Source organism: Thalassophryne amazonica, chromosome 15 (genome assembly GCF_902500255.1).
Source record: "Thalassophryne amazonica chromosome 15, fThaAma1.1, whole genome shotgun sequence".
Taxonomy (NCBI): Eukaryota; Metazoa; Chordata; class Actinopteri; order Batrachoidiformes; family Batrachoididae; genus Thalassophryne; species Thalassophryne amazonica.
In genome coordinates, this window is record NC_047117.1 from 71,697,551 (window position 1) to 71,725,194 (window position 27,644).

Genomic DNA, 27,644 nt, shown 5'->3' on the forward strand with positions numbered 1-27,644 from the left:
AATGTTTGGCCTCTACCTCTGAGAGCAAAACCTTGCCTTTACAGTCAGTGAAGTTTCATTTCTTTTTTAACTTTTGGCTGTTTTTAAGGAATGCGATACACAGGCTTATTTATACTAATTTGCATGTTAAAATTGGTGTAATTGAGGGAGGAGATGGGGGTGGAGCATTGTGCTCATGTATGTGCACTTAATTTCACAATGGACAAAGAAAATGTCCATGAAATTGTGATTAAGCAGTTTGATACAGCTGAATTTTTTTGGCCGTACACAACGTTCCAGCTTTGACCATAATCAGCTTTTTAGTAGGAATTCTATGCAAGTCTTGCATAGGAAGTAGGAAGTCTATGCAAGAGGCCCCAGATAGTTCTGGTTTGACCTTTGATCCAAATGAGAGAGAGAGAGAGAGAGAGAGATTGATAATGTAGATGTAGGTGTAGCCTTCACATAGTGCTATGTGACTAAAAAGATTAATCCAGGTTTTGAGTATATTTCTTATTGTTACATGGGAAACAAGGTACCAGTAGATTCAGTAGATTCTCACAAATCCAACAAGACCAAGCATTCATGATATGCACACTCTTAAGGCTATGAAATTGGGCTATTAGTAAAAAAAAAAAGTAGAAAAGGGGGTGTTCATAATAATAGTAGTGTGGCATTCAGTCAGTGAGTTCGTCAATTTTGTGGAACAAACAGGTGTGAATCAGGTGTCCCCTATTTAAGGATGAAGCCAGCACCTGTTGAACATGCTTTTCTCTTTGAAAGCCTGAGGAAAATGGGACGTTCAAGACATTGTTCAGAAGAACAGCGTAGTTTGATTACAAAGTTGATTGGAGAGGGGAAAACATACACAGGTGCAAAAAATTATAGGCTGTTCATCTACAATGATCTCCAATGCTTTAAAATGGATAAAAAAGCAGAGACACGTGGAAGAAAATGGAAAACAACCGTTAAAATGGATAGAATAATAACCAGAATGGCAAAGGCTCACCCATTGATCAGCTCCAGGATGATCAGAGACAGTCTGGAGTTACCTGTAAGTGCTGTGACAGTTAGAAGACGCCTGTGTGAAGCTAATTTATTTACAAGAACCCCGCAGAAAGTCCCTCTGTTAAATAAAAGACATGTGCAGAAGAGGTTACAATTTGCCAAAGAACACATCAACTGGCCTAAAGAGAAATGGAGGAATATTTTGTGGACTGATGAGAGTAAAATTGTTCTTTTTGGGTCCAAGGGCCGCAGACAGTTTGTGAGACGACCTGCAAACTCTGAATTCAAGCCACAGTTCACAGTGAAGACAGTGAAGCATGGTGGTGCAAGCATCATGATATGGGCATGTTTCTCCTACTATGGTGTTGGGCCTATATATCGCATACCAGGTATCATGGATCAGTTGGATATGTCAAATACTTGAAGAGGTCATGTTGCCTTATGCTGAAGAGGACATGCCCTTGAAATGGGTGTTTCAACAAGACAATGACCCCAAGCACACTAGTAAACCAGAAAAATCTTGGTTCCAAACCAACAAAATTAATGCCTCGCAGATGTGAAGAAATCATGAAAAACTGTGGTTATACAACTAAATACTAGTTTAGTGATTCACAGGATTGCTAAAAAAGCAGTTTGAACATAATAGTTTTGAGTTTGTAGCATCAACAGCAGATGCTACTATTATTGTGAACACCCCCTTTTCTACTTTTTTTTTTAGCCCAATTTCATAGTCTTAAGAGTGTGCATATCGTGAATGCTTGGTCTTGTTGGATTTGTGAGAATCTACTGAATCTACTGGTACCTTGTTTCCCATGTAACAATAAGAAATATACTCAAAACCTGGATTAGTCTTTTTAGTCACATAGCACTACTATTATTCTGAACTACTGTATATACCAGGCCAAATATTTTTTTTGTGGGATGTTTGCCATGTAGCACCTCATGCACCATAGAGAACACTTACCCTGTCTGGTGCTTTGTTACCACATTCTGAATTTGTGCAGGTAAAACTGAGGTGTTCCACATCCAAGTGCAACACAGTCTTCTGATGCACACAAGATCCTGCTGAAATGTTTTGGAATGCATATGCTGCGGGTTGAAGACCTCAAGAGTGTGCATGTTTGGGGAGGAATTGGGGGACGGGGGGAGAGAGAGAACAGGGGAGAGAGCCCCTGGTGGCGTCCTGTCACCCTCCCCTTGTTTCGACATCTGGTCCTGTCTCATTTACCGTAGGAGTCTGTCTGCGTGATGGCTTTTTAATGCCACTAACACTGCCACACCACACACACACACATACACACACTCTGGTGTGCACACATCCACCAGCTCACACCTCCATTAACACGCATGTAACATTGATCCTGTATGACAGCGTATATGATCAATAGTGCATGCATAAAGTTCTCAGGTAGCTCTCCAGTGGGGCGCTTCCAGTAAACAAACCAGGTTTCTGAATGAGGATGTTTGGTTTGTAAACTCCCATATGAAACACACACACACACATACATCACTGATGCTCATTTGTTGACTTCGTTCTATCCAGGGTTTCCAATGCAAAAATGTCCTGCAGCTGTCCTTCCGCATGTAATGTGTCAGTTTGCACAAGTGAACAGAAAACTTTCTCTCCTCACCTTCATCCCTCTTTCTCTTGCCCACATCAGCAGCTGAGCTGATTCCCAGGATGCCGCTGATGGAGTAGGAGGAGCCAGCCGAGTCGCTTGTAACTACTGAGACGGGTGTAGCAGCCACAGACGTCGCTGCAGATAAATCACAGAACAGCAGACAATAAGAGATTACATAGTTGTATTTTGTCTTTGATGCCTTAAATCTACATGTGTGTTGATGCTTTTTGTCACATCAAAATATGTCAAATAAGATTAAAACACAAAGCTCTGCCAAGCATCCCACAGTCCTCTCTTTACATCTCTGTTGGCATTTTTCTTTTATCTCTTTCTCTGTGAGAGTTGTTTCTCTCTTATCTAACATCAGATGCTGCTGACATTTGACCCTGATCACCCTCCTTTTTTTCCCCAATTACTAACCTGTGATCATATTTATTTCTGATTACTTATGTTTGACTGATGACCTTTGGACCTGATTGATGAAGTTTATCTTGGTTACAAAGGTTTGGTCCTGATTGCCTCCTGATAACTTATCTTTGATTCTGAACTTAGATTGTGATTGCTGATTTTTATCACTCATTGATGATCCTGATTGCAGATCTTTGATGTTAGCATCTTGCCACGGAGGTTATGTTGTTTTTGTTCTTCTGTGTGTCTTGCTTTGTTCCTATAAGTGGGATCAAGAGAAATATGCTCAAGGGATGGATTCTGACCTTTGATCCTGGTCACTGAAATTTAACCCTGGTTACAGAAGTATGGTCGTGATTGTTGATCCTAGTCACTCAACTTTCATTCTTGTCTTTAATCCTCGCCTTAAATTATGGTAGCTGTTCTTCATGTCTTGCTTTGATCCTGTAATTGGGCTCGAGAATCATGCTCAAGGGGAGGATTCTGACCGTTGATCATTTTCATTGAACTGATTACAGGCTTTATGAAATCAAGATTAAGGATCAAAGGCAGCATCAGGATACATGACCGTGGATCAAATGCAAGATCTGTCATTTGATCGAGATCAGTGGTGTCATGATCAAAGATCAAAGTTTGGAGATGAAAGATCAAAGGCAAGATCTGCCTCTTGAGCTGGATGCACAATAAATTTTAATCAGCTTCACATTTCACCAAATTTCATTAAAAAACATAAACAAATCCATTTCTCTTCTGTTTTAAATCTCGAGCTTAAAAGATAACTGACTCTCTTCTACCATGTTTATCTCTTTAATGGAACAATGTTGGTGACCCATTCCTAAAATAAAAAGAGGGGTCATTTCGGTGTGGGCAAAGGAAGTATCAGGATAAATTGTCATGGATCACAAAAGTGAGGATCAAAGATCAAAGTTAATACAATGTGTAAATTGACCCAGATCAATAATGAATTTTAATCATTTCTTTACTGACCCAGGGTCTAACTTTCCACCAAACTGACAGCCATCTCTCTTGTGTTTTATATGTTTAAAGATGAGTATCCTCAATGAAACAATTTCAGTTACCTACTAAAATACAGAGAGGGGTCATTTCAGTGGGGGTAAAAGTGACAATTTCCATGTAATTTAAACAAAATTATCCCACAAAACTGGTAATTCAGTGCCAAAACCTTTTAACGACGATACATCAAGATATGATTTCATCTGGGTCCATGGTTCAAACAGTTTGCTGTTCATTTTCAGGAAGAATGTTTAATTAAATAGAAACACGGAATCTGAGTAGTTTCGCCCAAATCACTTCTGTGACCGTCACTGACATCTGAATGGTAAATTTTGCCATTTGTTGCCAACAGCAAAGTCAGCCCCCCCCCCCCCCCTTTTTTTTAAGTTTTCTATTATAGCCTATAAAAATCTGTTTCTTCACAATAATTTGCTATCAAAGTTAGGACTGCATGACCAGCGGTTGCTGAGATACGGCATGGCGTCCACTAATCTGCCCCCTGGAGGAGACAAATTCCTCGCTTGTTGAGGAAGCGGTGACACAAACGCTCACTCTGCAACACATGCACACATACAGTCAGTCACTTCTCAGTCCCTTATCTGTGCCGCCGTAAGCAAAGGCGGGGCTGAGTGACAGTACAGTATCCCAAGAGGGACAGAAAGGTGTGGAGACAGACATCCTAATCCTCTCTCCCAGCAGACTCCCAAACACAGAAAGACAAGAGAGAGAAAATGACAAAGCAGAGGATCAAGGTCTCCTCCAGCCGTTACTCCTCCTTTAACGATGAGGAGAGTATAATGAATGCATATCCCTCCTTTTTCCCATCACTTGATTTAGCACTTCAATTATCTGATTTTCCTTTCTTTTTCTTTTCACTCTTTTTCTATCAGAACGTAACGCTTTTATTCTGCAAATCCAAATGTTCAATTTTCCGCCTGGGAGTGGGTCCCATTTATCTGTGTAATCTGTGTGTGTGTGTGTGTGTGTGTGTGTGTGTGTGTGTGTGTGTGTGTGTGTGTGTGTGTGTGTGTGTGTGTGTGTGTGTGTGTGTGTGTGTGTGTGTGTGTGTGTGTGTGCTTGTTTAAAAAAAAGGTAGCAGTCAGAGAGCAGTGTGTGTGAAATTAATTTAGATTAGTAGACAATTTGAGATTATGAAGATATGAGAGACACCCAAACATAATCCACTTCAAGCAAGCGTCATATTTATTACTATCCCGAGATATTTATCAAATAAAAGGAAATAATGTTGCAGCCACAGATATACTGATTCAGTCTCTAACAGGGTCATAAATCAACAACTGAGTCTCCTTCTACTGTGGCCCATTGACAATGGGCCCCTTTTTTGTCAAAATGTAATTACTGACTCATTCTTTCTTGAAAATACAAAATCACTCCATAATAAGAGCTAAAATCTTTGTTAAATCCAGATTTTGAGGTTTACCCGCTTCTTGGAATCCCAACCAGGAGCAACACAGACTGCGAGTGATGCTCGCCATGAGTGGCACAAACCACAGATGACACAAATATTTGGTGATGCTAACTGTGGATAATTCTAATTGTGGGTAACACAAATCTCAAATTATGCTAATCACAGATTACACTAACCACAGATGACACAAACTTTGGGTGATGATAACAATGGATAATGCTAACAGATGGCACAAATGTGTGGCGATGCTAACTGTGGATAACTCAACTTGTGGGTAACACAAATCTCAAATTATGCTAATCACAGATTCCACTAACCACAGATGACACAATGTTTGGGTGATGATAACAATGGATAACGCTAACAGTTGGCACAAATGTTTGGTGATGCTAACTGTGGAGAACTCTAATTGTGGGTAACACAAATCTCAAGTTATGCTAATCATATATTATGCTAACCACAGAAGACACAAACTGGGTGATGATAATGGATAATGCTAACAGATGGCACAAATGTTTGGTGATGCTAACTGTGGATAATTCTAATTGTGGGTAACACAAATCTCAAATTATGCTAATCACAGATTACACTAACCACAGATGACAAACTTTGGGTGATGATAACAATGGATAATGCTAACAGATGGCACAAATGTGTGGCGATGCTAACTGTGGATAACTAATTTTGGGTAACACAAATCTCAAGTTAAGCTAATCATATATTACGCTAACCACAGAAGACACAAACTGGGTGATGATAATGGATAATGCTAACAGATGGCACAAATGTTTGGTGATGCTAACTGGATAATTCTAATTGTAGCTAACACAAATCTCAAATTATGCTAATCACAGAGTACGCTAACCACAGATGGCACAAATTGGGTGATGGTAACAATGGATAATGCTAACAGGTGACACAAAAGTTGGTTGATGCTAACTGCAGATAATTGTAATTGTGGATAACACAAATCTCAAGTTATGCTAATCATATATTATGCTAACCACAGAAGACACAAACTGGGTGATGATAATGGATAATGCTAACAGATAGCACAAATGTTTGGTGATGCTAACTGTGGATAATTCTAATTGTGGGTAACACAAATCTCAAATTATGCTAATCACAGATTACATTAACCACAGATGACACAAACTTTGGGTGATGATAACAATGGATAATGCTAACAGATGGCACAAATGTGTGGCGATGCTAACTGTGGATAACTAATTTTGGGTAACACAAATCTCAAGTTAAGCTAATCATATATTACGCTAACCACAGAAGACACAAACTGGGTGATGATAATGGATAATGCTAACAGATGGCACAAATGTTTGGTGATGCTAACTAGATAATTCTAATTGTGGGTAACACAAATCTCAAATTATGCTAATCACAGAGTACGCTAACCACAGATGACACAAACTTTTGGTGACGATAACAATGGATATGCTAACAGATGGCACAAATGTTGGTTATGCTAACTACGTACAACCCAAAACTCGAGTGATGGAAACCACAGATGATTCTAATTGACTCTAATTGATTCTAACGCACATGTGTCGGTTTTGGAAATTCCACAGTTGCGTGCATGGGCTAACGTCCTGGCACGCATGTGCAGATCAGTGCAAGATGGCCGTGTGCAGTCACTTCAAGCACATTCAGACAATATGTTGCCTTTTTATTTATTTATTTACTGTCTAAATGCAACAGCAATGCAAGTAAATGGAAGTTTTATGTGACTATTTATTGAATATCGGGGTGTGCAGGTGTGGAGTGTTGAGTGTGCTGAATTAAAATAAAAATCTATAGGAAAGTCTACTGGTTAAAGCATGGCGAAGCAGGTAGTGACTTCAGCAGCATCAAGCTGAGCTCGGTGCATCACATGACCTCTTTAATAAGTAGAAGGTGGAACCTTCATCCCACACATGGTGTATTTTTGGATCTTGATGTGTCCATCCAGGTTTTCTCTTTAAGTTAAGATGTAGAATATAATACTATTCAGAGAAACCGTGCTGCTGTTGCAAAACGACTTTGACAGTTGGATATGGGCTTTGCAGTGAAGACTTACCTAAGTTGTGAGCCGACACTGAGCTTGTTTGGCCCGGCTGCTGCTGAACCTTAGTCCGAATGATCCTGCAGAGGGAGAAAGGAGATATTAATGTGTGAAGCGGTCATATGTGTGTGTGTGTGTGTGTGTGTGTGTGTGTGTGTGTGTGTGTGTGTGTGTGTGTGTGTGTGTGTGTGTGTGTGTGTGTGTGTGTGTGTGTGTGTGTGGTGTGTGTTGTGGTGTGTGTGTGTGTGTGTGTAGTGGCTGAGGAAGGTTGACCCGGCAAAGGGGCCTCACACTTCCTGCTTGGCTGCTCATGCAATCCTTTCTTTTCCTTCCTTTCCTTTTGTGTTATTCCTTTCCTTACTCTCCCACACCTTTTGCACACTCTTTCTCTGTAACTGTCTTATTTCACCATCCCTCCTTCTATGCTCAGCTGCTTCTATGTTGAGCTGCTGAGTTGCAGCCGCTTCATGCATATGGAGCTCGGGGCCTCTCATTTTGCGTATGGATGTAGCATTATACCACGCCGTGATTGAACTGCGCGCCATATCTGATGCTAAAAGTTGATACTTGGTGCTCTTTGATAACTGCTAATCTGCTAACTAAGAATTTAAATCACTAAACTTTAGTGACTAAAGCATTTAACCGCTAACTGCTTACACCTAACCTAGCCTTACGGCTAATCTGAATTTATCTTAGCTTTGTTTTTGTTTTGTTTTGTTTTTTGGGGGGGGGGGGGGGGGGGGAGTCTCTAAATGTCTTAAAAACAGACTTAAAGAGCTGAAATTTTAATATCTTTAATATTCAAAGTTTAGCATGCTAAGATCATATGATGAACAAATGAAATTAAATATTAGTTTACATTCAGCAGAGTTTTTTTCACAGTACAGAAAGTACTAAATTAATAAGAAATGTTAAGAAGTAAAAATGCACATGGTAAATAATTTTTCATAATCTAATTAATGCATTTATTGTGGCCTGACCTCCTGCTGCTCCATGTCCAGCCCAGTCTCACATTTTTTTTTTGTCCTCCTGTGACGAAATTAGTCAAATTTTCGTGACGGGGTTTTTTTTTTTAACTCAGTACTACTAACCCTACTCCTTTCCCCCACCCTACCCATAACCACCTCAACCCCCCTGCTTCACTTTTAATTTCGTGCAGCCATCACGGATTGAATTAGAATTCATTTGAGCTGCCTTGATGAAAATGAGGCGCTTTATGTCACAATATCACGAACCAATAGATTAATGTATATTTTTTGCTGCTGAATCACGACTTGCTGTGACACTGGGTTGCCATGTCCTCAAGGGATGATTGTTGCCTTTACACGATGTGTCAGTTTTGCTTATTCTCAAGGATCGGTATCCAGGCAGATTACCTCGAGGGGTGGAGTTTCTCGGTGGAAACATCGCAGAACTCAAGTACAAATATATTAATTTGGTCACTTTTCAAACGGGTCAGACTCGTCAATAAAGTCAATTTAATGTACAATGGTTCATTTTAGGTCAGCTTGGTGTATAAATCTCATCATTCCAGGCAATCATAGCTGTCAGATGGCCGTTAGACGCAAGTTAGAGACAATAAAAAATGGCTCATTCCAATAAAACAGTATACAGCCCGAGTGTGTTTTCACCGAGGGCCCAATCACAGAAATATGAATTCTAGCCTTTTGATTGGTCACTTTGCCGAAGTGACCTAGCGCCGACCTTGAGAATTGGATTAGCATATAAACCCCAGTAGGAACAAACATATGATTTTAAGGTTTACAAACTGTTTTGACCATTAATCTGTTTTTTTAAGGTGGCTGCCTTAAAATTAGCGGAACTAAATTTAGTAGAAGATATTTGGTCCGCTAATTGTTTTCAAAGTTAGCTGAAAAGATAATCCACTGATGAAAATGCTACCTTTGTTAATTAGCTGTTAGCTGACCAGCTGGACTGTGCCCACCACTGGCACTCAAACATTACTCATTTCGTCTTCTGTAGTACCTGTTGATGGAGCTGACACTTGGGACGCTGTCGTTGTCACACACTCTCTCAGCCAGGAGCCGGTCCCTGATCTCCCAGGCAAACATGGTGGGGTTTTGGCGTTTGTAATCGGCAATCTTGTCGACCACTTTGGGTGTAGCAACCTTTGGTTTGGATCCCCCGATTACCCCGGGGCGGATACTGCCCGTTTCATAGTACCTGTCAACACAACATTAAAGAATTTGGTCATAAGGACGACTGAATCTGTTTATTATTAAACGGCTGTCACATTATGCTTTGGCAGTGTGCAGCTGCTGCTCTCACAACCAGAAATGTCAGAGCACAGTAAAGTTTGCAGTGTAAAGTCTATTCTGTGTCCAAGTGTATTGGGTCTCATTTAAAATAGTGTAAAATCAACCCTATTTGAGTTAACCAGCAACATTAGTGTTGATTTAACACTAATGTTGCATTCACAGGTTGGCAATGTGCAGCTGCTGCTCTCACAGTCGCGCTGGTGGTATTCTCTGTGGTTCTCATTAAGAACTGTAATATTTAATTCCCAGACTACGACACCATTTTTCTTGCACATGAAGCAGTAATCTAAGATGATGAGTAGAACACTGAGGCTTGATTGCTTACAATGTTTTATTTGACTAGGATTGTTAAAGAAAACTAAACTTCTACAACCCCTGGCAATAATTATGGAATCACCGGCCTCGGAGGATGTTCATTCAGTTTAATTTTGTAGAAAAAAAGCAGATCACAGACATGACACAAAACTAAAGTCATTTCAAATGGCAACTTTCTGGCTTTAAGAAACGCTAGAAGAAATCAGGAAAAAAAATTGTGGCAGTCAGTAACAGTTACTTTTTTAGACCAAGCAGAGGGAAAAAAAATATGGAATCACTCAATTCTGAGGAAAAAATTATGGAATCATGAAAAACAAAAGAACGCTCCAACACATCACTAGTATTTTGTTGCACCACCTCTGGCTTTTATAACAGCTTGCAGTCTCTGAGGCATGGACTTAATGAGTGACAAACAGTAATCTTCATCAATCTGGCTCCAACTTTCTCTGATTGCTGTTGCCAGATCAGCTTTGCAGGTTGGAGCCTTGTCATGGACCATTTTCTTCAACTTCCACCAAAGATTTTCAATTGGATTAAGATCCGGACTATTTGCAGGCCATGACATTGACCCTATGTGTCTTTTTGCAAGGAATGTTTTCACAGTTTTTGCTCTATGGCAAGATCCATTATCATCTTGAAAAATGATTTCATCATCCCCAAACATCCTTTCAATTGATGGGATAAGTGTCCAAAATATCAAAATAAACTTGTGTATTTATTGATGATGTAATGACAGCCATCTCCCCAGTGCCTTTACCTGACATGCAGCCCCATATCATCAATGACTGTGGAAATTTACATGTTCTCTTCAGGCAGTCATCTTTATAAATCTCATTGGAACGGCACCAAACAAAAGTTCCAGCATCATCACCTTGCCCAATGCAGATTCGAGATTCATCGCTGAATATGACTTTCATCCAGTCATCCACAGTCCACGATTGCTTTTCCTTAGCCCATTGTAACCTTGTTTTTTCTGTTTAGGTGTTAATGATGGCTTTCGTTTAGCTTTTCTGTATGTAAATCCCATTTCCTTTAGGTGGTTTCTTACAGTTCGGTCACACACGTTGACTCCAGTTTCCTCCCATTTGTTCCTCATTTGTTTTGTTGTGCATTTTCGATTTTTGAGACATATTGCTTTAAGTTTTCTGTCTTGACGCTTTGATGTCTTCCTTGGTCTACCAGTATGTTTGCCTTTAACAACCTTCCCATGTTGTTTGTATTTGGTCCAGAGTTTAGACACAGCTGACTGTGAACAACCAACATCTTTTGCAACATTGCGTGATGATTTACCCTCTTTTAAGAGTTTGATAATCCTCTCCTTTGTTTCAATTGACATCTCTCGTGTTGGAGCCATGATTCATGTCAGTCCACTTGGTGCAACAGCTCTCCAAGGTGTGATCACTTCTTTTTAGATGCAGACTAATGAGCAGATCTGATTTGATGCAGGTGTTAGTTTTGGGGATGAAAATTTACAGGGTGATTCCATAATTTATTCCTCAGAATTGAGTGAGTCCATTTTTTTTTCCCTCTGCTTGTCTAAAAAAGTAACCGTTACTGACTGCCACAATTATTTTTCCTGATTTCTTATAGTGTTTCTTAAAGCCAGAAAGTTGCCATTTGAAATGACTTTAGTTTTGTGTCATGTCTGTGATCTGCTTTTTTTCTACAAAATTAAACAACTGAATGAACATCCTCCGAGGCCGGTGATTCCATAATTATTGCCAGGGGTTGTATTCAGAGAGGTTGTCCTCTGTGGTTAACTCGGCAGGTGGCCTGTAGAAAGATGGGGTTTTTTTTAGAAGAACAGCCATTTAGTCAACATCATAGTTAGTCTACTTGCAATTTATCTACATTTAGAATTAGATTATTTAGGAATAGATGAAAAGGATAAATAGTACATTTAAAAATGTAGAGCAAATGGTAGCTTATGAAAGCATGAAATACAAATTTTTTTTGTTGAGGAAATATGGTGAAAATATGGTGGGAAATGGTTTTGTTTTTGAGAGAGTGAAATGGGAATTTTTGTACAGGAAATGGTAGGAGGATTTTAGAAGATGAAACATGGGGAAAAATTGTAGTGAAAATGTTGTTTATTAAATGAGATTTTCTTTTTAGAGGACATGGTCATTTTTGAGAGGGAGAAATGGGAAAGTTTTGTAGAGGAAATGGTCATATTTGTGAGGATGAAATGGGACTTTTGTTTTAAGAGTTAATGGTAATTTGTGAGAGGATGACATGGGAATATTTAGTAATGGAAATGGTCAATTTTGTGAGTATATAATGGGAAACATTTGTGGTTTGTGGAGGAAATGATAGGTTGAGAGGATGAAATGGGATTTTTATTTGTAGTGGAAATGGTAGTTTTCGAGAGGATGAAATTGGAATTTTTGCACAGGAAGTGGTAGTTTTTTTTTTTATGAAATGGGGACAGATTTTGAAATGGCCAAAAAAAAAACACTTTAGAGGAAATAGGAAATGGTAATTTTTGACAGGATGAAATGGGACTTTTGGACAGTTTTTTTAAGAAAATGAAATGGGGAAAATTTGTGGGCAAAATGTGGAGGGGGGTTGAAAATGTGACAAAATGGTGATTTGTGACTGGATGAAATGGAAATTTTGGACAGGAAATTGTAGTTATTTTAGAAAATGAAGTTGAGGGAAAGTTGTGGGGTGAAATAGTCAAAAGAAATTAGAGGAAATGGGAATTTTGACTGGATGAAATGGGAATTTTTGTGTTATGGGAGTTCAAATTTGATTTATTTATTTATTTATTTTTAGAGAGAGAGAGAGAGAAAATTGTATGGTTGTTTTTTTAGAATATGAAAATGGAAACATTTTGTGGATGAAATGGGAGAAGATCAATAAAATTGGAGTGTTAATCTCCAAATTAAACTGGTCAGAGTTTATTTTAACTCATACAGTGGGGATTTCAACACTTTTTCGTCTGAGGCATACAAAATGATGGAATTGGTTCTCAGAGTTGATCGTCACTGTTGATTCAATTCTCTATAGGTATTATTTAACTCTCTAAAGCTGTCATTTTAACTCTACCCAGAACTTGAGTGAAAAGTAACAGACTTCTAGCAGTGGTACCAGCACAGCACTCGTTGTTCCATCCCAGTCTGACAGACTGTAGACTAAAACCTAATCGGACACCTTATTTGTGTTATTCCCATATGCCAAAACAATTATGAAGTTAACACCAAGCAGTGTTAAAACACAGGCAATAAAACTGAAAATTATGCACTTAAGAACATGAACTCTGTAGAATGGTGAATGTGCACCTCTGGATGTCTTTGCAAGTCTAGAGCTTCATTAACATTGAAAAAGTGTTAAAAACCGACTCTGTCGAACTTGATTTGACACTGTGTGCTGCTGGGTGAGTGATGCTGCTTCAGGTGTCACCAACTGAACAGCTCAGCCTAAAAATCGGTCCCCCTAAAAATCAGTTCACCCTGCCTTCACTGCACATGCGTCATTAGCTGCGGGTCACCGATTATCACCTCGTTTCTCCTTAAAACTGCACTCCAGTCATCACCTGTCTCAGCGACAACAGATATCTGGAGCTTTTGTACAACAATCATTTCCACATAAATTCAGCATTGTCAGTAGCGATTCTGCCTCGTTTCAGCTTAAAACAGCCTTGTTTCTGCTTAAAACTGACTTTAGAATGATTTAAGAGGATTTACTTTGTCATCTCACATTATTCCTTTTGATCGCTTTGGGTGTACAGACTAAGTCTCAGACGAGCTGCTGTGGTCCCAAATGATGCATGCGCAGTGAAGGCAGGGTGGAGCAATTTTTAGGGGGGTTGGAACCGTTTGGTCTGCGACACCGGTGCAGGCGTGACCTTTCCTCTCTCGTCAAAACTTATTCATGCCTCCTTGCTTTCTGCATTCAGTCGTTATAATATACATCAGCTTTTTAACATATTTGTTGTTTTGTTCAAAATGTGAATGACTGCACTCATTCTGGCACACTACCGAGGGAAGAAATGTGCCCAAATGACAACATGCACACAAACATGTACATGCGCTCTCACATATTTAGGCCTTTCATGTCCACCATGGCTATTTCATGAATGTATTTGCATGCAGAAGGGCCACAAGCGCAGGAGCTGCAGATAGCAAATGTGCTAAACAGCTTGCAGAAAGGGGGAGATGCTGCTGCGTCCGCGTGCACCCTCTCAGTCAGTCTTAAACCTGCTGCTCTCTCTCTCTCTCTCTCTCTCTCTCTGTGTCTCTCCTCCTCTCTATACCTCCTTACGATGGAGTAATTTCTTCCATGACGATGTGTGTTCCAGTAAATGTGCGTTTCCTTGTCTTACTTTTTGCATGCCTGTTGTGCGTGCACGTACGAGTACGAGTGTGTGTGTGCATGTACTTGTGAGTGTGTGTGTTTGCCATTCACAGCCAGAGCATAAACATGGCTAAAGGAAAAACAATCTATTTCCAAATGGGAAAACCATTTAAATTATTCACGGGTGAATCATCGGTGAATAAACGAGCGCGGTTATTGATATCCGAGTGATGAGCCGATACATGCACGCGCCTGTTGGATGCTCTCACACACACGCGGGCTGGTGGAGTTTGTGTTTTTGTTCTGCTGGCACCGGAGAGACAGGGAGGAGAGGATAAAACAACCCTCCCTCCTTCCATCCCTCAATCTCCTCTCCTCCTCCTCCTCCTCCTCCACCTTCTCCTCCTCACTGTAACGCTTCAGTGAGTTGAACGGCCAGGACAGGGGGGAGAGAGAGAGAGAGAGCGAGAGAGAGAGTGGGGGGGAGAGAGGCAAAGGGAGAACAATGAGCGACACATTTTTTTGATATAGCTGAGGGTGGCTGAAGCTAATCTTTCCCCTCCGTCCCCTCAAATGGTCTCCTTTTCTGTCGTTCTTTTTTTCTTATTCTGCTTTTTGTGCAGCATTCCTTTTTCCCTTTTGATTGCGCTCCTTCCTCTTGTCTTCCACCTATTCTCCATCTCCCTCTGTTAGAACTATAGTGCCACTTTCATTTTGATGCTAATTCCAAAAAGTGATAAATCTTTTTTCCCTTTTGTCCCCCTTTCTACTCCGGGGGACGGAACGAGCAGGGATTTACTTTTGAATTTAGCTTTGAGAGAGGAGAAGGAGAACCAGAAAGAGAGAGAGAGGGCAAGGAGAGACAGAAATACTGAGAGGGGTCAGCTGAGAATTACAGGACACCGAGAGCTGAGAGAAAAGGGTGAAAAAGTGTATGAAGAATCATATGGAGTGAGAGAAAAGGAAAGTTAATGGCAGGAATGCACTGTGATGGAATTGAAGGGAATTATTGGTACTACAAATGAGTCATTGTGACCTTCCGTTTAACCCCAGGACTCCAAAACAACCATCGGCGGCACTAGGGTGGAGCTTGAGGGGGCTGCCGCCCACCAAGAATTCAAACACCCCCACCACAACCTCTACAGATAACTTGACACTTCTGTCTCCAGTTTTCACCCTGTTGATCATATTCCCTAAGTAATCTTGTTTTATATAATGGCTAAGTGGATCCTTGTCATTTGATTGGTGGCTTGTTTGTCACATGACATGAGTTATTCATACCATTTGCCGTTGTGTTTCATTGACCGTGCAATGGTGCTTTTTAGCGTGCAACTTTAGTGCTATATGAAATGCGCTATTGCACGCCCCGACCACCACACATGCTCACACTACTGGAGCCGGCGTTTAGCTTAACATGGTGGAGTTTGTTTTGCTGGCAGACGACGATTTAAAGGAGCTAACTGACACTGCTAATTCAAAAAAAAAAAAAAAAACATCCACTAGGCCGTAAGCTGTCTGGAGGCATGAAGAGCTGTTTGGATGAAGAGGATGAAGTCAGGATGAAAAGCTGGACAAACTTCTGATGCGATTTTTCACTGGAGTGAGGAAAGCAGATGGCAGTCTGTACACAAAGTCAGTGGACGGCATTACGGACTACTGAGAACAATTCTGGACTCCTATTTAAAGTTTGTGTTGGACTATTAAGCACCAGTGATGAACGCCAAAATGTAAGTCCATTTTCTGTTGTTTATAAATTAATAAAATGACAAGGATCTAATTTCACCATTATATAAAACAAATAATGATTTCTTTTACATTTTTTCAATGGAGTGAATATTTCATGAGGTGAAAGATGGAACGTACCATTCAACAAATAACAAATAATGAATGTTTTTACATTTTTTCAATGGAGCAAATATTTCATGAGGTGAAAGATGGAATGTACCATTCAACAAATAAATAATTAATGTTTTTACATTTTTTCAATGGAGCAAATATTTCATGAGGTGAAAGATGGAACGTACCATTCAACAAATAACAAATAATGAATGTTTTTACATTTTTTCAATGGAGCAAATATTTCATGAGGTGAAAGATGGAATGTACCATTCAACAAATAAATAATTAATGTTTTTACATTTTTTCAATGGAGCAAATATTTCATGAGGTGAAAGATGGAATGTACCATTCAACAAATAACAAATAATTGTTTTTACATTTTTTCAATGGAGCGAATATTTCATGAGGTGAAAGATGGAACGTACCATTCAACAAATAACAAATAATGAATGTTTTTATATTTTTTCAATGGAGCAAATATTTCATGAGGTGAAAGATGGAATGTACCATTCAACAGATAACAAATAATTGTTTTTACATTTTTTCAATGGAGCGAATATTTCATGAGGTGAAAGATGGAACGTACCATTCAACAAATAACAAATAATGAATGTTTTATATTTTTTCAATGGAGCAAATATTTCATGAGGTGAAAGATGGAACGTACCATTCAACAAATAACAAATAATGAATGTTTTTATATTTTTTCAATGGAGCGAATATTTCATGAGGTGAAAGATGGAATGTACCATTCAACAAATAAATAATTCATGTTTTTACATTCTTTCAATGGAGCGAATATTTCATGGGGTGAAAGATGGAACGTACCAGTCAACAAATAACAAATAATGAATGTTTTTACATTCTTTCAATGGAGCGAATATTTCATGAGGTGAAAGATGGAACGTACCATTCAACAAATAACAAATAATTCATGTTTTTACATTCTTTCAATGGAGCAAATATTTCATGAGGTGAAAGATGAAATGTACCATTCAAAAACATTCATTTGTTATTTGTTGAATAACATAAATAATAAAATCCAAACATCTGAGAAAGAGGAGATTGGAACTGATTACAGAAGAACAGACTATCTCGACTGTCACTTCTTGCTTGCGGTGCAGCTTTATTTATTATTTGTCAGCCTGTCTTAGTGTTGGCAGAATTACTCCAGAATTGCTAAACTGATTCATGAACCTTGTTGGATGGATGGGACATGGATCCAGGGGATGGAAACATGAACATTCCCAAGTCACTGCTTATATGTCTTGGGATTATTTTACATTGATCATAATTAAGATAAACAATCAGTATGATATACATGGTAAATCTGTCTGATCCAAGCAGTTCTCAAAAACTGAGTGACCATGCATGAAGTTGACTCGTGAGGAAAGCCACCAGGGAATAAAAAGGCAGAATGTGATTTATGTTCCTCATCAGAAAAAGAGGAGAGTAAATGACAATTCTGAGGGCTTCCGTGGAGAAAATGTGCACATTGTAACTTTTGTCTGTTGCATCATCAGTTATATAGCTTCATGGTGATGTCCAAACAGGACTTTCTTTCAAAACAACTGAGAAAATGTGACTTGCCAAACTGTCTTCTCTGAGAAAATCCTTCTCTGCTCCTCTTCACCATTAACTGTTGAACTATGCATGGTTTCTCCAGTCACAGCCACAGAAGCCTATAACTCCTGAGTTGTCGTGGTGTCTTGGTGGCTTCACTAAAAAATGGCTCATTGGATGAACTCTATTCAATTATGTGCAGGATTTCCATCTAATAAATATATGTAGTCCCAACTCAAATAAAGCACATTCACGCAAGATGATGTAATTTAATTTAGTTGGGGCTACATATTTATTAGATGGAATCCAATCCAATGAGTCAGTTTTTTGAGTGTATCACACAAACAAATGACTCATTGGATTAACTCAATTCAATTATGGGCAGGATTTCCATCTAATAAATATATGTAGCCCCAACTCAATTAAATTGAATTATCTTGCATGGATGTGCTTTATTTTAGTTGGGGCTACATATATTTATTAGATGGAAATCCTGCTCGGAATTGAATTGAGTTCATCCAATGCATTAGTTTTTTTTTAGTCTTCCTGCACCAGTTTCCTTGCACAGTAACTCCTTTTCTTTAGAACTGTTTATTCCAGACAGATTTATCATACAGGACGTTACTGTTTTGTTTTTTTTTTGTTTTGTTTTTTGTAAATGTCTGACATAAATTATCTCTGACATTTTCAGTGATTTGGAAATATCCATGTATATAGATACGTGAATATTTTCAATATTTGGACAACTCAAGAGCTATCTCTTGGGTTGTGTCAAGAAAACTGAGTGTAAAACTGATTATGAATGGCTCCCCATTCCATTATCTTAACTTTATTTTTTATTTAATCATTTATATAATTTTGTAGTGATTTCTCTTCACTATGAGTTTAAAGAGCATCATTTAAAAAAAATGATATAGGAAAGCCTCAGTACTTTTTTCTGTTTTTTTAATTGATAGAATTTTAAAAACATTTTGTTCCCAAACATTTTCATGCCACTCTGTGATGATTTTCAGCACACATCTAAATGTTGAGACTGTTGAGAATGAGGGCAGCATGGTGGCTTAGTGGTTAATACTGTTGACACACAGCAAGAAGGTCGTGGGATTGATTCCCTTCTGGTCGTTTCTGTGTGAATTTTGCATGTTGTCCCTGTGTTTGTGTGGGTTTCCTTGTAAACACATGCAGGTTAGGTGACTCGGTGACTCTAAATCAACCGTAGGTGTGAATGTGTTTGTCTATGTGTTGGCCCCGCGATAAACTGGCGGCCTGTCCGGGATGTAGCCCACATCTTGCCCGGTGACCACTGGGATAGGCTCCAGCTCCCATGTGACCCTTAAGTGGGAATTAACTGTAGGCATGTATTTAAAAAAATTCCTAAATGTATAAAAAATTTTGCAGACTGTGTCAAAAATAAACTTTCATTCGCGCCACCAGGAGCTGTTTGGGTGCTCTTTGTTTGTTTGTTTGTTTGTTTGTTTGTTTGTTTGTTTACCTGCCCAGTATCTTGCTGACACATCCGTGGCTGACTCGTAGCTGGCGTGAGATGTCACAGGGCCGCACGCCTTGATGAGCGAGCTCTACGATTCGTTGCCGAACTACGTCTGGGAGGGGCCTGCCATTTACGAAGACGCCTCCAAGCTGGTTCACGCCACCATGTCCTACAAGAGACGCGGTTTTCACAAGGTAAAGGAAGTGTCTTAAACAACGGGCAGACATGCGTTACTACAAAATAATGACTTAAAAGAGTAAGCGGCACTAATATGGCACATCCCCAAATCCAGAATATTGTATTATTTTGGATCACATTGTTAAAAAGAAAGATTAAAAAACTGAGGCAGAATCAGATCTGCTGCTATTTAACTAACTGAATGAATCTCTAGAGATACAGGCTGTTTTTTTTTGGGGGGGGGGGGGGGGTTGCTTCCAGGCTCCCAATCTGTTGCTGGTGTTAAAGTGACCCTGCACCATGCATCCAATGCATTGATTTCCAGTTTAATACAGGCAGAAATACATGAAGAAATACAAACAGAATGGAACTCTATGGTAAATCTGCGTGGAGTAGACAGTTCTCAAAAACTGAGTGACTGTGCAAGAAGAAGAGTGAGGAAAGCCGCCAAGACACCCAGACAACCCAGAAGTTGTTACAGGCTTCTGTGGCTGTGATTGGAGAAATTGTGCACAGTGCAAATTCTGCATTTTGTATCTCCAGTTATACGAGGTCCATTAGATAATAAACCGACCCTTTTATATATTTTTTTTAACTATATGGATTTGAATGACGTGCGATTACACCAATCATGCTTGAACCCTCGTGCGCATGCGTGAGTTTTTTCACGCGTGTCGGTGACGTCATTTCCCTGTGGGCAGGCCTTGAGTGAGATGTGGTCCCGCCCTCTCAGCTGAATTCCTTTGTTTCACACGCTGTTCTAGACAGCGCGCGTTGCTTTATCAAAATTTTTTCTGGACCTGTGAGGAATATCCGAGTGGACACTATTCGAGAAATTAAGCTGGTTTTCAGTGAAAAGCTTAACGGCTGATGAGAGATTATGGGGTGTTTCTGTCGGTGTAAGGACTTCCCACGCAGCGGGACGTTGTGCAGCGCTTCCAGGCGCCGTCGTCGGCCTGTTTCGACCTGAAAACATCCTAATTTAAGGCTTAATTCACCCAGGACGTCGTGAGAGAACAGAGAAGATTCAGAAGAGGCCGGCATGAGGACTTTATGTGGACATTCCACTGTTTAAGGACATTTTGTAATGAAAGATGTGCGCGCAAATTCGCCGAGTCATTTCCGTGACGACTCCACAAATCTGTGTGCACCACGACAGGAAAAACACCTCCGTGTTGAAAACCATTTGTAAAATTCAGGCGGCTTTTGATGGCTTTCAACAAGTGAGTAACTGAGAAATTGTTTAACAGCTTGGGCATGTTCCAACTTGCCCGTTAAGGTTTCCAACGGAGGTGTTTTTCCTGTCGCGACCCCCCGCGGTCGGGTCTGGCCTGACATGCGACTCTGCCCGCACGTTCTTTCATTACAAAATGTCCGTTAACAATGGAATGTCCGAATAAACTCCTCATGCCGACTTCTTCTGAAAGTTCTCTGTTATCTGACGACTTACTGGATCAACAGAGCCTGAAATGTGGAAGTTTTCAACTTGAAACGGCGAGACGCTGCCGCCTCGAAGCGCAGATCGCCGTCAGGCACCGTGGGCCATCCTTAAAGCGACACTACCAGACCAAAATCTCTCATCAGCCGTTAAAATTTTTACCGAAAACCAGCTGAATTTATCGAATGGTGTCCACTCAGTTGTGCCTTACAGTTTTGAAAAAAATTTGATCAAACAAAGCAGCAGTCTCTGAGCCATTCCTAAACAATGAAAAAATCAACGAGAGGGTGGGCGACTCCTCACTCAAAGACTGCCCACAGGCAAATGACGTAACCGACAGGCGTGAAAAAACTCTCACATGTCCACGAGGGTTCAAGCATGTCTGATGTAATCACACGTGATTCAAATCCATATGGTTTTTGAAAAAAATAATAAGGTCGGATACTTTTCTAATAGACCTCGTACAGCTTCATGATGAAGTGGTACAGAGGAGAGTCTTCTTTCACTAAAACATCAAATCTAGGCTTGCATCTCAGATGTACCTTCTGGCAAATTGTAGCTGAAATTTCAGGTCTTCTTTTTCCATCCATCCATCCATTTTCTTCCGCTTTATCCGGAGTCGGGTCGCGGGGGCAGCAGCTCAAGCAAAGCCGCCCAGACCTCCCAATCCACACACACCTCGCCTTGGGTCTTCTTTTTAAGAAATTATTTTAAGAAAATTCATGTCAAGTTGTAGAGATTTGCTTTGAGTTTGAATTTAAGGAAGATCATTTGGGAAATTTTTATATTGAGAAGCCCGATATACTTTTTGTATTTGAAATGGCATAAACAAATTAAAATATGTGAAATACCAAGGGGCCCAATACTTTTGAAGGGCACTGTGAGCCCTGTGCTTAACCACAGATTCTATAGCATTAAACAGATGAGAGTCTGTGTCCCTGAATGGGACACCAGTCTGATGCTGGTTACTTTGTCAGCCAAGGTCCAAATAACAACCAGGTGGACTAGGACGATGGCAGACAAAGTCTCTTGTCGAAGGACATAGACAGGTGGCATGACTGGGAATTGAACCCAGGTCTACATATTGGTTCCTCCCTTTGAACAACCAACTCTGCTACTGCTTATTCTTGAGGGACTGTGGGAAAATTAGACCATCATGTCAGTTTGGAAACACTGTCTGGCTTCCATTGTCAATGGTTTTTGGTGTTGTCAGTGTACCTAGCTACCTCTGTTATCTGTGGTTGCATTCTGACTCATAGTTTCCATCTGCTCAGCTTCCCACTGGCAACAAGAAGTAGATGAATTGTAAAAGTTAAAAACAAATATGCGTTATACTCACCCTACAGATGTCATACTGTGCTTATTTAAAAAAAAACTCAATTTTGAAACTATAGTTAATTTCTTGCTAAACTCAAGAGTTCTGCAGAATGTACATGTTCTTCATGTGTTAGTTGACTCCCTGACTTGAGGATCATCTTGCTGCAAAATTGCATCCAAATTCCTCATTTACTTTTTGAGATATTGTGTTCACACACAGACTGGGGTCAAATAAACTCTGCCTTGCTCCTCCATTGTTGGTAACAATGCTTCATTTTCCACATTTCGTTATGTTACATCGTTATTCTATAGTGGATGAAATTAATTTTTTTTTCTCAAAATTCTTGACACAATATCCTGTAATGACAATGCAAAAAGTTGACAGTGCACGTCAGAGCACAAACCAAACATGAAGTCAAAGGAATTGTCTGTAGACCTCTGAGACAGGATTGTCTTGAGGTACAAATCTAGGGAAGGGTACAGAAACATTTCTGCTGCTTTGAAGGTCCCAATGAGCACAGTGGCCTCCATTATCAGTAAATGGAAGTTTAGATCCAGCAGGACTCTTCCGAGAGCTGGCCGCCTGTCTAAACTGAGTGATAGTGGAGAAGGGCCTTAGTCTGGGAGGTGACCAAGAACTCACTGATCACTGTCAGAGTTCCAGCATTCCTCTGTGGAGAGAGGAGAACCTTCCAGAAGGACAACCATTTCTGCAGCAATCCACCAATCAGGCCTGTATGGTGGAGTGGCCAGACAGAAGCCACTCCTTAGTAAAAGGCACATGGCAGCTCACCTGGAGTTTACCAAAAGAAACAAATGTCTCTGGTCTGATGAGACATAGATTGAACTCTTTGGTGTGAATGCCAGGCGTCATGTTTGGAGGAAACCAGGCACCTTCCCTACAGCGAAGCATGGTGGTGGCAGCATCATGATGTGGGGATATTTTTCAGCAGCAGGAACTGGGAGACTAGTCAGGATTGAGGGAAAGATGAATGCAACAATGTACAGAAACCTGCTCCAGAGCGCTCTTGACCTCAGACTGGGGTGACAGTTTATCTTTCAGCAAGACAATGACCCTAAGCACAGAGCCAAGATATCAAAGGAGTGGCTTCATGACAACTCTGTGAATGTCCTTGAGTGGCCCAGCCAGAGCTCAGACCTGAATCTGATTGAACATCTCTGGAGAGATCTGAAAATGGCTGTGCACCAACACTCCCCATCCAACCTGATGGGGCTTGAGAGGTGCTGCAAAGAGGAATGGGCAAAACTGCCCAAAGATAGGTGCACCAAGCTTATGGCATCATATTCAAGAAGACTTGAGGCTGTAATTACTGCCAAAGATACATCAACAAAGTACTGAGCAAAGGATGTGAATTCTTATGTACATGTGATTTCTTAGTTTTTATTTTTAATAAATTTGCAAAAATTAAAAAAAAAAATCATTTTTCATGTTGTCATTATGGGGTGTTGTGAATAGAATTTTGTCGGGGGGGGGGGGGGGGGGGGAATGAATTTACTCCATTTTGGAATAAGGTTGTAACATATCAAAACATGGAAAAAGTGAAGCACTGTGAATACTTTTCTGGGTATACTGTAGTTTTCCCCCATTTCTCTTTGGTTCATCCAAAGAAAATATATTTCAATTAGTTTTGACTTTCTCGTAATTGTTATTAAACCTTTATTTGGGCATTTCAAGTTTTGACAACCTTTGATCTAAAGAGATCAAAGGTTGTGTTGGCACACAATAGGAACTACTGTGAACATATAATGAATTGTATATCATGATGCCATATTAACATATTTTAAAATGTATTTGTACAAAGTATATTCATATGAGGAGCTCTGAAAAACATCACGTGTGTTAAGCATTGAGTAGGCTATATATCAAGCAGACAAAACACATTTTGCAGTTCATTATATTTACAGACTAATTCACACAATGTGACAGAATGGTAACACAAGCAGTTTGTGTGCTTGCTTCCCAAACAGAATATTCCTGGTTGAGGGCTGCATTTCCCCTTTCTCCTTTCATAATTTTTTTTTTGTTGTTGTTTTTTGCAAATTGCACTCATTTTATATTGTAAAATCTGCATTATTTTCTGTAAATGTATTTACATATTTTTAATGTATTAATTACAGAGTTATTCTATCAACTACAGCTGCCAGTTTTCCCATAGAAACAACAATATTTTCAGATTTATTTACTTATGTTTTACAATTCATTTGGTCACATTAGGCAAAACATTAATTGCAAAAATATCACTGGTCATTCAAGTTTTTCCAGTCTCCAAACTGGGCGCAGCATTCACTGGGTGGAGTTGAGCAAGCAGATATTAAATATGTTAACCATCTATTTAATTTAACCTCTGATAATCATGATGTTCATTGGATGAACAAAATAAGAGTATTTTGTAGTCATAATGTTTCTTTTCATTGTAACAATGGATGTATGCTTCCAGGTTGCAAACCTTTACCATTTTTACCTTCGGCACATTAATGTACATCTCAAGTGAATTAAGGGATTTCAATTAATTATTGACCAAGACCTAGCCTGGGTCCCTTAACTAAAGATAATACTAATATTCCCTCTGAGGGGTGGGAGTATAAGATGAAACAAATGAAGGGGAGTAAAAGTGGTGTTGAGCAGAACAAAATGTAGAATATGACTTTGTCCTGTTCATACAGTTCCAAAGGCATAGCCAGGGGGTGGCTTTTAGGTTTTAACCCCTCCCACAATACTCCAGACAGAGAGATGGCAGAAACAAGGCTTTTTCAAACACTGAACGACACACACCTATTGCTTGAAAACAATTAAATGTTTCAAAATGCCTGAAACCCTAAATAAACCAAATGATTTTGGTGTTTCAAACATTCAATACACTAAATAAGATAGCTATTTAAAAAATGTATTCCCTGTTTTGAAACATTAAAGAAACAATAACTCAGAATCAATCAGCAGTTTATTCTTAAAAACACTCAGAGTTTTGAATTCCTAGGAACCAAATGAAACAATTCATTCAGAAAATCATTCACTTATATGAACGGCTTGGAACACCAAAATGAAACAATCCATGCAGAAAATAATTCACTGTTTTTAAAGCAAGGAAATCAAAATGAAACATTAATGCAGGAAATTATTCACTATTTTTAAATGCTAGATTTTAAATGAATAATTCTGACAGGGCTAAGCACTTATGATTTGTTTGAAACACTAAGTGAGATGCAGTGGCGGTTCTACACTGACTTACTCACTGGATGAGACCCCCTCTGAGCCCCCCCCCCCCAAATAGGCAAATAGGCAGGCTGTCCTATCTGCAAGGTGTTTTTCTACTAGTGGACAGTTTGTCGTCTTCAAAGAGATTCAAACTCGTTCTTACATTGTGTCTGTTCACTTTCAAATGCCTTTTATTTTATAAATTGGCTGCCTGCCTCGTACTTCCTTTGTTTTAGCACTGGATGATCCAAAATGACACAATTCATCCAAAAAGTTGTCACTATTTGTAAATGCTGGAAATATTGAATTAATAATAATTCAGACAATGGCGAACCATTTTGAAATGCTTGAAACATTAAATGAAACAGGTCAACTAATTAATAATTTAGACAAATGTTAACTGTTCTGAAATGTTTGAAAGAATAAAAATAAAAAATACACAAAAGGATTCAGTGTTGCAATGCTAGAAACATGAAGTTAAGCAATTGCCTCAGAAAATAATTCACTCCATTGACTCGTTATATGTTAATGTTTCAATGCTTGAAACATGAAAGGAAGCAATTCCAACACAGAATTATTTGCTATTTTGAAATGTAATAAATTCAGAGTGAATCAACTGCCTCAGAAAATTGCTCACTGCTTTGAAATCAGTGGCGGCACCAGGACATTTTTGTTGGGGGGGCTGAGGAGGAGCTGGGGTAAAAGTTACAGAGGCTCCACAAAATGTCAGATGTGGTATCAATACACACACACAGCACTTAGATTAACTGCATTCATCACTTTGCTCAGTTACGCAATATTGAGACATTCTCAGCACAAAACTGCAGTTGAGATCCACATATATGTCAGTCGCTATGCACATTATTGGCAGAATTATTGGGGGGGCTGAGGGGGGCTTGTCTCATAAGCCCCCCCTTGGCGCTGCCACTGTTTGAAATGTCATAATTAAGCACCTTCTTGAGAAAATAATTTAATGATTTGAAACACTGAAACGGTGAAACAGTGATTGCTTCAGAAAATCATTCACTGTTTTCAAATGCTGGAATCACTAAATTAAGCAACATCTTTAGAGGACTTAGTTGTGAAACTGTAGAAACTTAAAAACTTTCAAAATTTGAAACACAAATTGTAACATATTGATTGAGTCTTTTGAAATGATTTGAACACTAACTGCAATATCTACAGTGTGGATCGTTGGGACAGCAGGACCCAACCCACCAAGAGTACCCCCCCCCATAATAATTTCTGGCTACACCCCTGCACAACTTCACAAAATTAAATCTTCACTAGAAAAATACTTTTTTTTGTAAATAAGAGCATTGAAGAAATACCAACAAAACAGACTGATATACCATAAAATTATATTCAAGGCAACCTCTTGTGAAGGGAGTAAATCAGAACCCCTTGACAGCAACAGCATTTTCATATAAAGTTCACGGTTCTGATCAGGACCCAGCAGGTCACACTTCCAGGAAAGAAAGGCAACCAGTGATCCATCATGTCACACCGTGTAATCACTGACGTGTATGTACGGAAAGAGAGACTCTGTCTGTATCTCACCAATGGCAGAGTTTAAATCAAGCAGAATTTCTCCAGCACATAATCCACTGCTTTTGTATTACCATAGTGATTACGTCTTTGGGGGAAACACACACATATACACACTAATCCTTGCTGTGGGGGTAATAGATTTTAAACACATTACCCCAGCAGGGATACCCCCTAAGACACGTCCCCGTTGTCACCGTCTTTAAAATAAAACAATCCCAGCCTCTACCAGACAAAATCTGAATAAGGAGACCGGAGAGGTTCATCCTGTGAAACCTAACCAAAGCCATTTTCATCTCCATTTTATTTTGGGAAATAGAAGGAGCCTATTATGCAGATGCATGCTGCAAACTGTACAATTTGCGAAGCAATTGCTCTTTACAAAAAAAAAACAAAACCTTGCAATATGCATATTTATCCAGTCCCAGACTCAAACTTCACAGTCTAAACAATCACCACTAACTATATCAAAGCTGTTCGATTAAAGGAACATTCCAATGATTTTTAACCGTGATTACTGGACTGAGAAACTGGTTTTTGATGACCTACATGGAAAAATCACTCCTCTCTCTCTCTCACGCTCATCCTCTCTTCCTATCAGCCAGTGTTTTGTGTCATTGCATAAAGACATTATTTCTGCCTCCTCC

The 27,644-nt window shown here is 39.5% G+C and overlaps 1 protein-coding gene across 1 annotated transcript in view; it reads right to left on the reverse strand.

Annotated features, from left to right (window-relative positions):
• The window catches only part of pax5 (paired box 5), a 94,667-nt gene extending 75,137 nt beyond the window's left edge, over nucleotides 1-19,530 (reverse strand). The window contains exons 1-4 of the mRNA XM_034188678.1: nucleotides 19,307-19,530; nucleotides 9,506-9,703; nucleotides 7,535-7,599; nucleotides 2,619-2,744 (exon numbers count right to left, since the gene is read on the reverse strand). Of these exons, the coding sequence (XP_034044569.1) occupies nucleotides 2,619-2,744; nucleotides 7,535-7,599; nucleotides 9,506-9,703; nucleotides 19,307-19,530 (613 nt within the window). The remainder of the gene's footprint in view (nucleotides 1-2,618; nucleotides 2,745-7,534; nucleotides 7,600-9,505; nucleotides 9,704-19,306) is intronic.
• Nucleotides 19,531-27,644: the final 8,114 nt, after the last annotated feature.